Genomic DNA, 17,384 nt, shown 5'->3' with positions numbered 1-17,384 from the left:
CAATAAATGTATATGTACATATAAAAAAAATCCAAACACAGGTGTTTAATTACAAAAGATGTATTTGTGCATTCTGAACAGGAATACAAGACAGACATCAAATGTAGTGTTAAATGTAAGAGGTGTATTACTGTGGGAGAAAAGTCAAAGATTCACTTCTAGACCTCAGCAAATACAGATAACAGACTCATATGAGTTCACGTAGTGTAGAAAAATTCCTTGTACAAAAGAAAAAAACAGCCACATCTTTGAATTGTAACGCAGCATATTTTTCTGAAAGAAAATGTTCTTTGTAAATTACCCAGTAATAGCACCCCATGGCGAACTATGTGCATATATAAAAATGTCCGCAAATTAAAGCCATGCAAACAGGAAAGCAAATAACATAAAATTTGACAGTAATAAATATACTGCTAAAGGTTACTTCCCAATCATGCTCTCATCATACATAGTGTAGAGCTCGTTTTGCCAAGCAGGCATTCATTAAATAATACCTCAAACCTCCACATGGTGGCACTGCAGCAGAGGAGATGTAAAAGCAGGAAAATTAAGTATTCTTCAAAGAATGACTGAACAGAGCCACACAAGTGAGACAAGTATGCAATGCCCTGATGATACTGACTTAAAGCAGGAAAAAAAATAAGTATGATTAAAAAATATGACCAACGATGAGAGCAATTTGTAAGTATTATAACCCAACCTTTGTAGTGTTGCGACATGTTTTATCAGCCGTTTTCCCACAGACCAACATATAAAATCTGATAACTTGTATAAACATAAATGGTAGAGGTCAGACTAATACTATTTTATTAATGTAGTCTGGAGAAAGGAAATGGGTGTTTTGTTGGATTCAAGATGCAAAGTTCCCCCCTTCTATCAAAAACTATGCTGTGCTTCATTTCCCAGTTTCTACTAGGATATATATATATATATATATATATATATATATATATATTTTTTTTTTTAAATGGCAAGTGTCAACTCAACTGTGTTCCACTGCTAACATTATTAATTATATATTCATTACACCCAGCCTTAGATTCTCCTAGACATGAAACGATCAAAGCAGAAGTGAGTAAGCACCGCTGACGGGGGTTGAACATCTTGTGGGAAATGAACATGAAAAAAAAAAAAAGTCAAAGAAAGGTATGCATCCAGATCACAACAAGACATGTGGAGACAGGTGAGCTTGGAAAAGGTTTCTCATCCACTGCCAGGTTACCATGTGACTGTGGGAAATAACAGGATTAGGTAATTCCTCCCCCAACTATCAGAACTGACTCTCGAATATTATCTCTGTCAGACAGGATTATTATTTTTTTTCTTCATGTGGTGTGTACGCCTGCACGTGTCGAGAGGTTTCTTGTTATCTTGTCTGAGTGGATTACAAGCTGTACTGTAGTTTGCTTTCTAGTGGAAATGGGAACAACACAACACATACTTGCACAGATTTATGAATGGAAGTCAGGGACACTACCTACTCCACAACTTCATCCATATTAAATCCCAAAAACACTTGATATGCCGCTTCAACAGCTTCAGAATAATAATCACAAAAAGGCCTTTCAGGTTAACAGTAGAAAGTAGGACAGAACCAGGATGTTGGGCCTCGTTCTGGTCTATTTTCGGAACAGGGGGGATGGCTGAATAAATAAAAAAGGGAAGGAAGGAAAATGGCTATCATGTGAGGGAAAGAAAATATGGCAAGCATAATAAAGCAAAGTTCCTAAGATAAACAGTCCGCACGGACACTCAAAGCCACGGAGGGGCTTCAAATATTCAATAAGTTAACACTCAAAAAAAGACAAGTGTGCCTGGCATCAAAGCACGGAGGTCAGTATATAAACAAAGGCAAGCCAACACACACTTGGAGGACAGAACCAACACTCACAACCCATCTTAGTAACAGCTGCAGCGAGGCGAAACACTTCTTCCAGGGTTTCAACGTCGCTTTCTTCCCATTCCCATTCAAACGCAAGAGTCTAACAACAAATAAGGCATTTCAAAAAGGAGAAAATATATATGTGTAGTGTAAACAAAGTTTTTAAGCAAGTGATTTGAAATATCATGAAGATATTTCTGCCAGGCGCTGCAGCAGAGTGGAGAAGCCAGCTGCCTGCTGGGAGAGCTCGGCGACGCGGTCCACCATCTCCTGGGTGGCGGATACCGACGGGTAGTTTTGTGCAGCGCCTTTTGTTGCCACGACAACTGACTTCAAGGCCTGACAGAGTCGTCCCCCTGAGGTTGTGATCTACATAAGAAAAGATGAATACGAACATAATTATTATTAAACAACTGTGATCAACTTTACTTCTTTTAAATTGACAGTTACTGTCCATCAAGACGAGAGCATACACACGTTGTGCATTCAATCCTCAACACAGCAGCTATAGTACATGATTTTGCACTAATAATGTCATGAAAACAAAATGTGCGTCGGGTTCTCTCTACATACCTTGGCCCGGAGGTCGGCGGAGGTGAGAAGGCGGGAGAGCGTGTCCCCAATAAACACCAATTTGTGTGCCGTCACAATGAGACTCTTTCCCCTGGCTACGAAGATGCGTGGCGGCTGGTTCCCCTGCACGCTGCTGAACAGCACGTCGATGGCGTCTGCCAGGCAGGAGAGGTGAGCGAGGCTCTGAGACGAGTAAAAAGACAGCAGCTCCGAGTCCTCCAGGGAGAGGGACACAGGAAGTGGAGGGGATGGGGTCAACTGTGCAAAGGGAAGATGAAGTTAGTGTTTGGAATCTGAGAAGTTTCACTCACTGACATTTTTATCAACCAAATTACAAAATCAGGAAAATAATCGATGCATGAAAGAATAATTTGTTACAGCCCTGATCTTAATAAACCATTTATCTGACTCCTGGACATCAGGGCTTCCTTGTGTAAACAAACATGTGCAGATATCTCTCATTGAAGGAGCATAACTGTGTTAATGTAATACAGGAAGTGAGCACTCAGTCCTCTTTTTAAATAAAGTCGAGTCTTACACCGAACTTAAAAGCCGGAGAAAGTTGTACATATAGTACGTCAGAAAGTGGCACTGTTGAAAGAATGACTGTGCTTTTCTGTCACTCATTGTCCTGCAGCCTCCATTCTATGAGAGGCAAGATTGTTAAGATTTACAAATGACCTCTTGTTGGCCGTTTATTGCGAGCCGAGGAATCTAGCAAGGAGTAGAAAACATGACCTCAATCTTAAAAAACAGAAGACCAAACTGACTCGAGAGACGCGGTTGTAATTCTGCACATTCTGTTACAACTCTCAGACCGAAAGCCTTGATGTTGGATTATCAGAAGAACAAATACAAAGCTTAACAGATTCTCTCTCAATAATGATGGATGGCTGTACAGCTTTATGAGACATAAATCAAAAGAGGTTGATAGGATATTAAGTCTGAAAGTGTTGCGTTTGGACCACATCAACAGCCAAAGAGCTGCAGCAAACTGGATTAATGAGTCACAGTGTTCATTAGTAAACAGAGCACACTGTGAACAACACAGAGTGGATCAATGACTTATCTGTTTTGACTTGTTGTTAGTTTCTGTTGAACAAAAACTTTGGGATTGCAGAAGTGAAGGATTGTGTTTAATGGCGATAAAAAATTTTTTAAAAAAGAGAGACTCACCGTTGGATCTGCATTGATGGTTTGTATGTGTCCGTTCTCACTCAGAATATCAGGAAGAGGATCAGGTTTACCCTAGAAAGAAAAAACAGTCAGGCATTTATACAGACACATTTAGACTCCATGTTTCATAGCGTTGCAACTATAAATCCTCATGTGCACACATGACAAGTGTGAACAGTTATAGCTGCGAAAAGGTATAGATGCGTTTAAACAAATACAAAATATGTAAATGATTGAAAGCCAATATTAAAAACACAAATTAGTAGCCTAAAAAAGTAAAAATGTTATTGAAAATGTTAGATAACAAATGAAGTTTAATCATGAAAACTGACCTGCAGCTTGACATATCCAACGCTGTCCCCAGTAGGTACAGGGGCAGGGATCGGGGTCAAGCCGATCCCCGCATACTCATTGCTGGGGTCATCGTCACCATCAACGGGGCCGATTGTCAGTGTCACCGTCGACAGAGTGGGAGGCAAGGGGAAGGCGGGATGAGGGGTTGGCGGCAGGGGCCGCTCCTGTATCCAGCTACCTTTACGGGAGCCCATTCCACCGCCTGAGGGTTTCCCATCAGGCACTGGGAGCGCGGGCAGCGGCCGACGGGACAGGGAGTCTTGGGAAGGCAAACGTGGTCGGCCCTGCGCCTGCAAGAGGAGGGCGCTCTCCTCTAAGGAGCGCTGGACCAGCGTCAACAGCCCTTCAGACGGCGGAGCGCTGCCAATAGCGGACAGCGCCGGCAGGAGGTCCGACAGACGAGCCCATGCCTGCTGAAGAGTTGGCGACGGGTCGTCTGAATGACACGCTTTCCACGTCGACAGGATTTCAGCCAGCGAGGTGGCCAGGTCGCGCGACGACAGAGCGGAGGCCGAGCAGGAGGCCGCGCTCAGCACCGAGTGGACAAGGCTGGAAAGTGTGGCTCTCCACTGCACGTCACCTGAGCCGTTACTAGAAACAGAGAGGCGGCGAGTAGAGGTGGAGGACGACGACAAAGAGTGAGGCAGCACTTCGCCGGTCAGCGCGGGCATGTCGTAGATGCCACAGTCGGGTTCAGAAGAGTCCCGGTTATGGCTGCTAACTCGTTTCTCGGATCCTCGGACACGATAGACCTGTCCAGCATCCTCGCCAGAGAGGCTGTTGGTGGACTCCCCGGGGCCCAGAGGCACCCCTGGCAGTGTAGGAACACTGTATACGTCTTCATCGACTTCTTCAGGCTGGACATCTGATGTGGACATATTGAGAGTGATGGTGGGGACATCATAGACCTACATGGGGAAGAAAAGACAGAGGGGATATTTTTGAAATGATGCGTGTTGTTCATTTTATGATTGTGTGGACAGAGGCTCATAGACAGGGACACAGTGTATTCATTGTGCTATGAAGCAATATGGGGTTTCTGTGTTAATGAGGGAACAATGATGCATCCACAATACTGGAGGTTCACAGAGTTTGTAATAACAATAAGATGTCTCATGTGAGTTTGGAAGACCTTAGACTTCTTTTAAAACTGGCTTGTGCATGGACAATCTGATAAAAGTAAAAACACATGAAACCACAAACACCAAATGTGGGCGGAGACACATTAGTCTCCTCGAAGAGCTAAGTCTAAAAGCAGTGAGTCCACATCCAGTAATTGCAGGCAAAGAGGAAAAATAAAATCCAGCAGCTGGCAGACATATTTAAGTAAGGTTAAAGGGGAGACCACTGGGGGCAGGGTGCTGGTGGATCGGCCTTAGCATGGCCCTGACAGATGGGTGTGACGGGGAGAAAATAGCAACAGCATTTGGACTGGTTAGACAGGCTCCCCCGGCAGAGAGAGACAGGTGTGGCCTCGCCTTGAAAGGGGGGCAGGGAGACAGACTGAGGGAGACAGACTGATGCTGGAATGTGGGAAGAAATGGTGTCAGGGTATATGATAGTCATCTGTGGTTGGTGAATTGCTTCACTTGTACAGACATGAAGTCAACACACCAGTTTATTAACGGTTCCCAGACAGTTCTCAGTCAATTCTAACATTCATAAGGATTGTCATTTGACTGTCAGAATATGAATAATTATATGCATTACAGAAAAACCTCTGGAATATGTCATTGATAAAAGTTTAATGTCTGCACACATTTGATGTAAACAGACATTTCAATCTCCAAAATGTGAGACAAGTCAGAAATATAAGAGGAGGGTGCATCCGGAAAGAAAGTCTAATTTAGATTGGATTGTTACGGGTTGTCTTTACCTCTGACTCAGAATCAGTTTGTGGTGGGAGACTGCGAGGGGTGTCATAGATGCCATCATCATCATCATCACCACCAATGGAAGATGGGACAGGGCGCTGCCACCTGCCACTGGGAGGAGTGTCGTACACCTACCGAGACAAACCAAATTCTAATTGCAGGTTTTGGTCGATCAAAAGTTTTATATTTTTCAAACATGCTGATGAAACTTGGACAACATGCAAACTTACTACACGAACAAAAACTAAATTTTTTGAGCAAATAAAAAATGTATGATCCGAAAACAACACATCACTATCGGGTTTTAGTGTGTGGTAGGTGAAGTAGCCGTCACAAACCTGGTCATCCACATCATCCGAGTAATCTGGTTTATCTCCTCTTTTGTTCAGGGCGTTGTTGCTTTTCTCCAGGACATTATTCATCCTGTCCTCCTTACTCTGAGGACCCCCCCTCTGTTTGTCCTCCTCCTGCAGGCTTGCAGAAGTGACCTGAGCAGTGGGTTTAGGTACAGCGTTAGAATCAGCCGATGATGGTGCTGAATCTTTCCTGGTTACTCCCCTCACCGGAGGAGCTGGTGGAGGAGGTTTACGGGCAAAGTTTGGTGAACCAGGAACCCTGACCTGCCCTGCTCGGACCAGCAAAGGAGACCCCCGGTGACAGGCCAGGCTGGGTTTGCCCCTTGCAACAGCGGGGTTGGGTGAAACTCCCTTGAGCAGAGGTCTGGGAGATGCTTGGATAGGGGATAATTGAGATGGATGCTGGTGGGCCAAAACTGTGGCAGAAGTCCTGTGGAAGTTTGCTCCCACAGGGGTAGGTGTTTGGTACATCGCAGGTGTGTCCTGGCTCACTTTCAGCTGGGGGGTACCAGGTGTTACACTGGGGCCATTAGAGCACACAATCCCTCCTGTTGGAGATTGGTAAACATCGTCATCTGCAAGCGGCGTGCCTTTGGGCACCAAATAACAGTCGTCCGAGTGTCCAGTTGTTAGTGTTTCTCTAGGAATTAGATATGTAGTGTCCTCTGGTTCATCAGCTGCCCTTGGAACTCCAGTGGGGGCGAGGTACACCGACTCTGAAGCCATGAGAGCTCCTGGTTGTCTGGTATGCTGAGCTGCTGAAGGCATGGGACTTACTGGAGTCTGATAAAGTGTTCCTGTCACTTCTGTGCCACGGCCTCTCAGAGAGGGTGAGCGTGGACGCCCCGCCCCCTCTAAGTCCCAGTCAGGTCTTGGCCGAAGGCCAGAGCTTGAGTGCGAGCGTGGGCGCCCACCCTCGACTCTGCGGAGCTCCCCAGGCCTTAAAGCAGCTCCTCGTGCCTCACCAACACCTGGCGGGGAGCGATACACTCCATCCATGTCCTCTGCACTGCCGCTGACTACAGTCCGGGTCAGTGAGGGGACAGGAGACAGGTAGACAGAGTCCTCAACGGGGCCACGATGGGGATCTGACCCTGGGGGTGGGGCGGTTTGGAGGAGTCGAAGACGATTCGCAGGAGCAATGCCCTGTCTGCCATGCAGGGAGCAGAGCCACCAGCCCGGCCCACCGCCCTGCTCCGGTTCAAGAACCATCAGTATGTCACCCTTCCGGAAAGCCAGCTCCTCCGGGCTCTCTGCTGTGTTGTCAAACAGGGCCTTTGCCAATACCGTCTGGGAGAGGACGAGACAAAAGCAGAAAGCATAAACACAAACCCTTCCATTCAATAGTTCAAACAACAGACACACTAAATGGCCATTAAAAGTAGGTTTTAATCAACAGCCTAAATTCACACAAGCTAGTTTCTCACATCTGCACACCACAAACAAGCAAGTACATTGACATGTCAATGCCAAGTCAGGAGTATCAAAAGGTTGATTGTTTGAGGCTATTGAATGGAGAGTGAATAGGAGTGAATAGGGAAGATCTCGTAAAATGTCCAATGCGAGAGACAGAGGGCCAGGAAGGCATCTTTTTTTCTTCTTTTTTTTTAAAAACCTAGCATCATGACAAAATATTCCCAGCTGTGTCAATAATTATGAGGCTGAGAGAAAGAGGGGCACAGTTGGGGAGGATCAATATTCAACTGGACACAAGGGCTTAATGGTAATGAGCAAAAAGAGAGGGAGGGGGAGGGGATAAGAGGCACATCTGTCCCTTGCTGTTTAGGATTTAATTGCCAACCTAAAGCCAGAGTCAGGCCCCCTTTCATTTTCTAAACCAACCCCCTGGGGACAACTGGGCTCCATTGAGCCATGTGGGACCCCCTTACAACAGTAATGGAGGCAATGAGTTGCCTGATTAAATACTATAGATAAAGGTGAGATAACATACGAGGGCACAACCACGTACAGCAAATGATACATTGTTTAGCTTTAAAAAAATAAATAATTTTAATCCTATTTTGATAGCATCGAAAGAGTTAGTTCATATACTCAAAAGAGACAAATAGTGTACTCACGGAGACAGACATCGTAGCTAAGTTAACAGCAATGACTCATAGAAGATAACTCCAGTGTCCTGGTCAGTCGGGGTCGTCCATCTAGATCCGCGGTGGTTCTCACGGACGAGCTGGTCGCCAGAGAGACTCCGTGCAGAAGAAGCACAGCAGAGTCGGGGGAGGACACATCACACAGTCCGGGGCGCCTCGTCGTCTCCGCCTTCACCCGGACGACACATTCATTTATTTTAAAAGAACACACACACACACATAGGACAGCTTAGAAAACGGACCCCAAACTCACAACGGTGCAGGGCACGTGTGAGCCGAAAGGTAGGCGGGTAACGACGACACCTGTCTCTTCTTTTTCACGCCCAGTAACGTTACGTTACGTAAAAGACCAACCGCTAAACGAGAGCTAACGTTAGCTAAGCGCCTGAATAAGCGGTGTGCACTCGCTATTAAATATACGCTTTTTACTGATTAGAAATAGCTATCACGGTGTAAAACGACGGTTTGTTTTAAGTGTGGGCAACCGTTGGCTTCGACGGCGCGAGCCGTGTTGTCGCGGCCTAGCTGCTCGCGACGTTAAAAAGGTGGTTATCTTCATCGCCTGACGCTAAAGTTCAGTCCAAAACAACAATGGCACCGCCGGGTGAACCCGCTCACCGCGAGCTGTCTCCCGGTGCACGTGAGCACCCGAAGCCGCCATCGTTAAATATGTAGCGTTACCTTATTGGTGTTGTTTTAAAAATATTTTCGCCCGTAAACTTCGCATCGGCGTACAATCCAGGACACGTAAAATCACTTCTTCTCAGGCGTGAAAATCTGAGGCCATCGGCGTTCAATCATCTTGGACGATGACAACATCGATGGCTCCGCCTCCTCGGAGCGTCAAAGCGGTTCACCGATCTACAAGCCGAGCGCGAGCGTCGGCTTCAGGCGTTTAGGCCGATCCAACGCTTGTGAGCTCGCGCTGGTTTCCGCCGCCCCCGGAACACAACGCGTCTGTGATTGGTTCGTTATTGCGGGTTGCGTTTAGGGACGTCCGAAATTAGTTGTTCATCAGAATACTATGCTTTGAACTGAGATAACTAACTAAATATGTGGTCCAATATGTACCGGATAGTACAGTAAAATGCGTAATTTCTTGAACAAATAGCATCATCGTTTCGACGGGCTTGGTTGTACAGTTGAATTTAAAAGAGCAGCTAATTTCGTTTTGCTGCTTGCTGGAGGCTTTTATTTTGACAGCGCACCGGAAAATACACTTACACACGAATCGTCGGTGGTCGAAGGTCCAGAAGTGGACTTTGTCTTTTAAGAAATTATTCCACTGTTCAACCTCGATATTGCATGAACTGCAGGGTGAGATAATGCTCTTTATCACATTTGCGTAATTGCATTAGTTGCTTATGCAATGTAGCCTCCTGCGTAGACTTTTACTTGAGTTTGAATACCAATGAAGTATGTTATCGTTACTGTAACATCACGTATCAATAAGTGTATTAATGATTGAGATTGAGAAAAGATGTTTTTAACTTCGTTAACTAATTGTTTACTTCTAGCTCTTAGCTCGTGCACCACTGCTGTCAGGTGACCTCTACCCTACATAGCCACTGTTTTAATAACACAAATATATGACTATTCTGTGTTCACAGGTGATGTTGAGGAGTGTATTCAGGTACATTGGGACCAATCCTGTAGCTGGCCAAAGAAGTATGTCTCAAAGTAGCCTTGCTGGAAAGGTCGCCATAGTCACTGCCTCCACAGAAGGGTATGAATTCCTTTATAAATTCCTCTTTTGTTTATCCTCTCCAAAAAATACACAGAACACTAACTAAGTAAATGACTTTGGAAATACTTATATGCTGTCCTGATGATACCGAGTGGATAATCAAACTTTCCCTTTGACGATCGATAGATAGATAGATAGATAGATAGATAGATAGATAGATAGATAGATAGATAGATAGATAGATAGATAGATAGATAATGTATTCATTCCCAGGGGGAAATGTGGTTGTAGCAGCAGCAAGCAAGGTTACAGAGTAAAAACATATAAACTATACTTGGTTGTTTTCATATGAAGAAAGCTCAGCAAAGACTTTCTTTGTGAGACAGACGAAAATGGTCCCAAATTACTGAAAGGAATTATGCTCACCGCCTTCGCAATAACAGAACTGTAACTGCAGCACCCCGGCTCGAGGCAGGAAAAGACTTGGCCAAGCGACGCCTCAAACTAACTATCAAAAAACCATTGGTCATGACTCATGAGCTACCATCCCTTGCTCAAATTTACACAGAGACTATTAAAAGAAAGTGACAACATTTTTACTTTTTGAATACCGGTAGTTAAATCGTGTTTAGGACACTGAATGGTGCACAATGGAACACATCATATGGTGCTGTTAGCGTCAGGAAATTGGCTTTATCTATTTATTCATTCCACCCTTCTTTATGCAGTTTTTAGGTTTTTACTGGAACCATTTTGTGTTTTTCCTATTTGTTGACGTCTTCAGTACAGCCATGTTGTGTTTGGACTTTCCTGTTTAGTTTTATGCAAGCTGTCTAATACTGTTCACTACATTACATTGACTCGGCCACAAAGCATTGAATCTGTGAATTGTCAAAGGATAGTGCCTGCAATGATCTCAAACTATCGCCTCTGAATAACGTAATGTAAAACAGCCACAATTACAGAGTTACAGATCCCTTCCTAAGATAATCTCCTCCTCCTTCTTCTCAGAATTGGTCTGGCTGCAGCTCAGGCTCTGGGAAAGAGAGGAGCCCATGTGGTGGTGAGCAGCCGGCGGCAGGCCAACGTGGACAAGGCTGTGGCGTTGCTGCAGAGCCAGAGCATCCAAGTGACTGGCACCACCTGTAACGTTGGCAAAGCAGAAGACAGAGAAAAATTGGTCCAAACGGTGAGTATTTTTAAAATTCTACCAACCACACTTGTGGTTTTCAGCCAACTGCATCTGCAAGTTTGGTCCACATGGCTGCATACCAACAATTATGAGGTTGTCAGTGATTCATATGATTTATAAGCTCATTAATCGTCTCATTGTGTGTTTGGACTAGACTCTGGATCAGTGCGGCGGCATAGACATCCTGGTATCCAACGCAGCAGTCAACCCTTTCTTCGGAAACATCATGGACTCCACAGAGGAGGTCTGGGACAAGGTACGCACCACAGACGAAGCCCCCGGGGACAAACGTGTAAAGCATATGAAAATTAATTATTTAAATGAGTCTGTGGCTCTGAACAAGAATGATACTCCCTCCATTTATTTATTTTAATATGGGATCATTTCTCTGTAGATCCTGTCTGTAAATGTGAAATCAGCCTTCCTCATTACTAAGTTGGTGGTGCCTCATATGACGAAGAGGGGGTGAGTGACAAACAACAATAAAGACTATGCAATCTCACGCTGTTTACTCAATCACTCATCCTGTGTTTTCCTTTTTTAGAGGGGGGAATGTGGTATTTGTGTCATCTGTGGCTGGATACCAACCGATGCAGGTCAGTGAGAGAGAATAAGCAGATAAACAGGCGGTGAAGTCCAATGTGAATGTATGTTAAGTGTCTCTGTCTCGGCAGGCTCTGGGCCCGTACAGTGTGAGTAAGACAGCTCTGCTGGGTCTGACCCGGGTGCTGGCCCCCGAGCTGGCCCACAGTAACATAAGAGTCAACTGCGTGGCCCCTGGAGTCATCAAAACCCGCTTCAGCTCCGCGGTGAGGACGAAACGCACACATTCAAATCCCGCATCTCCAACCTGTGTGTTTCCTTTTTGTTAATCGACTCTTGATGAATGTTAACGCCTCTATAATACGCCGTGTTGTTACAGTTATGGGGAAATGAAGACATCATGGACGAGTTTAAAAGCCAGCTCAGCATCAAAAGGTACAACTCGTGGCAAGTGTCTCACTAATGTGCTGTGCAATAAACACACAGAGACCAGATGTCACTTTTCTGCCCTCCAGAGTCGGAGAGCCGGAGGAAGTCGGGGGAGTGATTGCCTTCTTGTGCTCCGAGGAGGCGTCCTACATCACGGGAGAGACCATCACGGTGACCGGAGGGATTGGCTGCCGACTCTGATTCTCCAGTGGCAACAAACTTGTGTTTTGATCATATGTTGACTACACTCTTGTTGACACGGCTCAGCCACGATACATCTACACACTTTGAGATGAGAGCCAATACAAGCCACATACATTTTATTTAATTTCAACAGTGATAAGATGACATTCAATTTACAAATAATGAATAATTGTGACGGTTTTCATTCAATGATACGCGCCCCGATGTGATGTATAAGTACTTAAATATACATGTGATTGACAAACCCAGTTGTAGAAGGTTTTTCCATGATGACAAACCACCGACTGAAGCTCAAATCCAATTCAGCTAAAGTGAAATCACTCAAGTGGAAGATAGAGATTCTGGAAACAGCGAATGGTGACATTCAATGTATTTTGGTGATTCTTCGTCATCGCAGCGGGCGGAGAAAACCCGACGTAAACCACATTTTCAGTCCTCCGGCATCTTTCTGGCACTTCTGGGGTAAAATCCATTTCATCATCTTAGTTTGCTTCCAGCTGACGTCGTGTCCCGCCGCGTCATCCCGGGCTTCCAGTACTCCCGCAGAGTGGGAACATAAGTACCGTGTTTGGTCTTGTAGTAGCGCTTCATGAACAGCTGAGGGAGACAGAGTGCGGGAGACAAAAACACTCATGAGGATCAGAGGCGAGTGAAATATGAGCACAAATGTGAAGGGAGCTATATTTATTTCACCAGTGAAAACACTTTTCATCGTAGTGTCTTATTTGGTAAATGTTAAAGGCTTAAAGTCGCTTTGTTTTTAGCTTTGTGACATCCGTTTGAAATTACACGTAATGGAGTTAATCATCTCTCTTTTTGTTAGCCTGCAAATCACGTTACAAAGAAGTCATGATTTATTATTTTTAAATAAATCAAATATAACTATTTTTTCAAAACAAATATTCAGGGTATGCCCCATTAAGAGTGATCATGGAAACCCTGTTTTTCTCATGTTTGGAGAATACATACCCTGACTTTGAAGTTCTTCGTCGCCTCATCCTCAGAATCAGCTACGTAGTCGTCGGCGTCTCCTGGAAGACAAACACAAAAAGAAACTGTTAGAAATCTGTGCAGGAGATTTATTTTATTTATTATTGATCATTTCTTTTTCAATCCTCTGCGTTCAAGAGACACGATTTGTTAAATCACCTGTGTTACGACGTTGGTGAGAGGGAGAGCTGCTTATACTCGGTAATACAGGAAGATTTCTGTCAAGTAGAAATAACACAATTAAACCACTAAGTCAATTAATCTCTGAATCAATTCAACAGCTGGTGAAGAGAAAAACCTGGCCATCTTTTACTACGCTGCTTTTCTAGGAGCACTATAATCTCAAGACTACCAAACTTTTAAATTTAGTTGATAAGTTCCTCTTTTATAAGACCTGCAATTCTTAAAAGAACAACATGCATATTGAAATCACTAATAATATCTGACAGAGACAGAAAAACCAAATGAAACCGGAAACATTGAACTAAAATCAGTTGGTTTTATTGTATTTGTCAGGTTTAAAACAACTACAATAGTAATTTAAACTACTTCACACATCAGTAACATGTTGTCTCAGTGTGCTCCTGCAAGGTCAACTTAAAATGCCTGGTTCTGCCATGAGAGTGCTTACGTTTTTAATTGAAATCAAAATGTACAACACAAGAAACCAAGACAGAGGAACAAAAGCTAGTTAACAAAATATATTAAAACAACACATGTAGTTTAGCAGCTTGTTGCTGAATTCTTGCACTACAAATGTAACACAATGTTGAGGCGTATTTTGCGCCGCACTCCCATGTCTCTTACTCTTTATCGTCCAGGCCAGGGACATCCAGGTCAGGCCTTTGAGGTTGACTCTGAATCTGCGTTGCAGCCTTGACTGGCGACTTTCTCCTCCGAGTCTCCCGTCTCACACACAGGGATTTACCTCCTCCGCCGTTAGTTAGAGTCATTCCTTCTATCATAACTCTGGGTTGACTCCTCAGGCAAGAGACAAAGATGGAGCGGACTGATGGATCTTCAGGCAGGTGCAGCGTTTTGACCCCCAGCCGGGTCATGCAGGTTTCCAGGGCCTCTTTTTTTGCAGCTCCGCCTCCTTCTTCACCTCTTTCCTGCTTGACGATGCTCACTCCACTCAAACTCCTCATCCCCTTTTTCCGAGATCCGGTCATGTCAAACACTTCCTCCTCCTCATCATCATCATCGCATTCACCTTCGTCAGGTTGCTTGCGTTTCGTGCCACTGCTTCTTTTTGATTCGGTCCTCTCCCCCTCCACTTGTTCTTCACCATCTTTGGGGTTTTGTCTCTCTTTAACCACAGTGTATTTCAAGTTCTCTTTAGGATGCAAGTGCTCATTTGTTGCATCTTTTGTCCTGATCATAAAGGGCACATCTTCGTTAGATATTAGTCCGATAACAGGTGTAATGAAGGCTGTTTTGTCTCTTGTCTGTGTGCCACTGGACTGGTCCACTCCAGGCCTTTTGGCTCCCGTCGGTCCATTTGAAGGTATTCTTCCAGAGGGCGGCAGAGAAAGTGAAGCTAGGATGGAGTCTCCCATGTTTGGAGGAAGGGATGCTGTAAAAAAAAAGGAAGAAAAAAACATCAATGTGAGAAGTATTCATAATCTACAGTCATTCGAGCCAAGAAGCTTCAATGGACTCAGAAGTTATCTAGTTCTACCTGCAGCCTCCAGGTGACCCAGACAGGTCTGATGTTCAAGCAAGATCTTCAGGAGCTGCGGTTGGGTGGCCGCCTGCGCACACTCCTCCAGGACAGTGGGGGCGTCACTGAGCCATGACACGGTCTGGAGAGAAACAATTCATATATCTTTATTAATGTTTGGTCAGCAAAATGATTACTAGCTATAGTAAAAGGAGAAATATACTTTGCTTTTACACATATTTTATCCACTGTAACCAAATATTAATTTTGTATTTGTTCTTGCATGCTGAAACTTACAACTAATCTGGACTGAGTTGACTTTTTACACAAGTACAGAGCCGGTACTCTGTAAAGCAATAATGAAAAGGGGCGTTGTGTGTGTGTGTGTGTGTGTGTTTGTGTGTGTGTAACATCGAGGAAAGCTTGTTTCTCAAAAGCACCAACTACCTGAGCTAAGTTGGGAACCGGAAGTAACTGATCCAGTCGAATCAAGAACTCCCACAGCAGCTTCTCCAGCTCCTGGTCAAACTTCTGACCATAATCCACAGGAAATTCCTCCTGTCAGAAGAGAGAAGGAGACGCGTTGGCTGCTGCTCTACGATTGCAAATAAACATTAGAAGAGGAACTCACCTTGAAGAAGTGTTCCCTCACTGTTGGGTCTTTTAGCAGAGTGTGAACCAATGAATGGAAACTTTCCACTGTTCTAATGATTTTTACATCCCTCTTCTAGAAGAACATACAAAAAGAAAGATTACTGTTATTGTTTACAGTGGAAAGAAATGGCAATTTTCTTTCTGAATATTACATTTAATTTACCACAGTAGCAGAGGAGAGGGACATGGCAGCAGGAGCGTGCATCCTTTGCAGGTGTGGCGCAATCACCTCTTCATCTGGCTGTGTACAGCACAGCTCCAAGATGAGCTGAAAATGAGGGTACGGTTGATAAACCGCACATTTAATATATAAATGGTCGTTATGCATCGGTCAAAAGAGCCTCACCCGTCCTCTCAGCCCCAGTGCCAGCTTGCCCTGGTGTCTCACGGTGAGCAGCCCCGGGACGGTCTCGCAGGCGGACGTCACGACCTCCTCCACGACCCCGTACTGCATCACATCCCTCTGCTTCACCACTTTCCAGAGGGCCGCAGACACCAGGCGCACCGGCGGGGCCAGGAGCTGGAGTGCAGCAAAAGGAAGGCTGACATCTGTGGAGGAGACAAAGAAGAAAACAGAGACAACAGTTAGTCACAGCAACTAGCTAATCAGACCTAAATCCCCTGTCTCCATGGATACACTATTTAAATATGGTACTGGAGTCTCCCATCAGCTGTAAAACCCATTGACTGAGGATGTGACTGACAGTCAGTCACATGCCACAACCTAAACTCACATACTAACGTTACCGTAGTCAATGTAAACCAGGGTCACTACAACATTGACCACAATCTGTGACATCCAGTTTTAAACGCTATTAATACTTACCATTTTCCTTGTGTTTTCTTGCAGCCATGTCACCGAGTCAGCTGATCTACGGAGGTTAGTTAACACGTTAAGAACCTAACTTAGCGCTTAGCTTAGCAACTTAAAGACACATTACGCCACGCGAATAGACGTCAAGCTGATGCGGAACTGACGGTTTACACGGGCAACGTTGTCAGAAAACCGCTGCTGAGATTATGTTTACTCTGGACCGTGTTCTCGTTACTCCCTATCGTTGTTGTTGTTGTTGTTGTTATTGTTTAGCCGTTAAAAAACCCTAAGCAAAGCTCTGTCAAAAGTTCTGCTTCTCATCCTCCCGCCTTCACGAGACGATACGAACTTCCCTAAATCCATTTGTCCGCACCGAATGGGCGGTGCTTAGCACATTTGGAGTGACAGACATCGGCTCGAACAAGAAACTCCGTCCACGCGTGCACTGTGATATTTAGAAACAAGCGCACCCAAAGATGTTAACCGGACGTGACGTAGCGGCAGATCCGACAGCCGTTGGTTCCCATATGTTTGACTATTTCTGTGATTTTACCAGATGCAGTCTTTGGCTTTTACTGCTTAAATATGTTAAAATATAAATAAAAATAAATTTAAGAATTATGTAAGAAATAAAACTAAGATAATGGCCCAGAAGAAAAGACAAAAAATCCCAAGAACAATTAAAGAAATATCAATAAGCGCATATCCCTACAATGCTAATATAATTGATCAAATATATAGTTCAAACTGTAAAATATTAATAAAGTATTGCCTGACAAGTCTAATTTTGGTATTTTTGTTTAATGTTAATATATTTAAATGAACATAATAAAAAAAAGTAAAATGTTAATGTTTTTGTAATCGTTATATCTTAGACGTGATTCA

General features: G+C 44.3%; 3 protein-coding genes across 4 annotated transcripts; 1 reads left to right on the top strand and 2 right to left on the bottom strand.

Annotated features, from left to right (window-relative positions):
* Window positions 1-104: 104 nt before the first annotated feature.
* On the bottom strand, window positions 105-9,236 carry efs (embryonal Fyn-associated substrate). The gene is made up of 8 exons (XM_034556714.1): window positions 9,005-9,236; window positions 8,294-8,492; window positions 6,198-7,505; window positions 5,862-5,990; window positions 3,964-4,893; window positions 3,632-3,703; window positions 2,456-2,713; window positions 105-2,251 (listed from the first exon to the last, which is right to left on the bottom strand). The coding sequence occupies exons 2-8, from the start codon at window positions 8,303-8,305 to the stop codon at window positions 2,066-2,068; spliced, it is 2,895 nt and encodes a 964-aa protein (XP_034412605.1). The 5' UTR covers window positions 8,306-8,492; window positions 9,005-9,236; the 3' UTR covers window positions 105-2,065.
* On the top strand, window positions 8,294-12,620 carry dhrs4 (dehydrogenase/reductase (SDR family) member 4). 2 transcript variants are annotated; one of them, XM_034556718.1, is made up of 9 exons: window positions 8,294-8,605; window positions 9,934-10,049; window positions 11,022-11,199; window positions 11,357-11,458; window positions 11,597-11,667; window positions 11,747-11,798; window positions 11,877-12,011; window positions 12,125-12,180; window positions 12,261-12,620. In XM_034556718.1, exons 2-9 carry the CDS (start codon window positions 9,937-9,939, stop codon window positions 12,373-12,375), a joined length of 822 nt encoding a protein of 273 aa, XP_034412609.1. In that variant the 5' UTR covers window positions 8,294-8,605; window positions 9,934-9,936; the 3' UTR covers window positions 12,376-12,620. The 2 variants fall into 2 exon arrangements, with proteins under 2 accessions (XP_034412609.1, XP_034412608.1); XM_034556717.1 differs by having other exon boundaries at window positions 8,417-9,640; window positions 12,261-12,617.
* tinf2 (TERF1 (TRF1)-interacting nuclear factor 2) lies at window positions 12,478-16,875 on the bottom strand. The gene is made up of 10 exons (XM_034556715.1): window positions 16,512-16,875; window positions 16,032-16,234; window positions 15,849-15,953; window positions 15,663-15,758; window positions 15,479-15,589; window positions 15,050-15,173; window positions 14,176-14,944; window positions 13,528-13,586; window positions 13,348-13,409; window positions 12,478-12,975 (listed from the first exon to the last, which is right to left on the bottom strand). Exons 1-10 carry the CDS (start codon window positions 16,537-16,539, stop codon window positions 12,856-12,858), a joined length of 1,677 nt encoding a protein of 558 aa, XP_034412606.1. The 5' UTR covers window positions 16,540-16,875; the 3' UTR covers window positions 12,478-12,855.
* Between the last annotated feature and the right edge of the window lie 509 nt (window positions 16,876-17,384).

The sequence above is a fragment of the Cyclopterus lumpus genome, chromosome 18 (genome assembly GCF_009769545.1).
Source record: "Cyclopterus lumpus isolate fCycLum1 chromosome 18, fCycLum1.pri, whole genome shotgun sequence".
Classification (NCBI taxonomy): Eukaryota; Metazoa; Chordata; class Actinopteri; order Perciformes; family Cyclopteridae; genus Cyclopterus; species Cyclopterus lumpus.
Note: the sequence above shows the minus strand (reverse complement) of the source record. Positions and strands in the feature narration are given on the sequence as shown.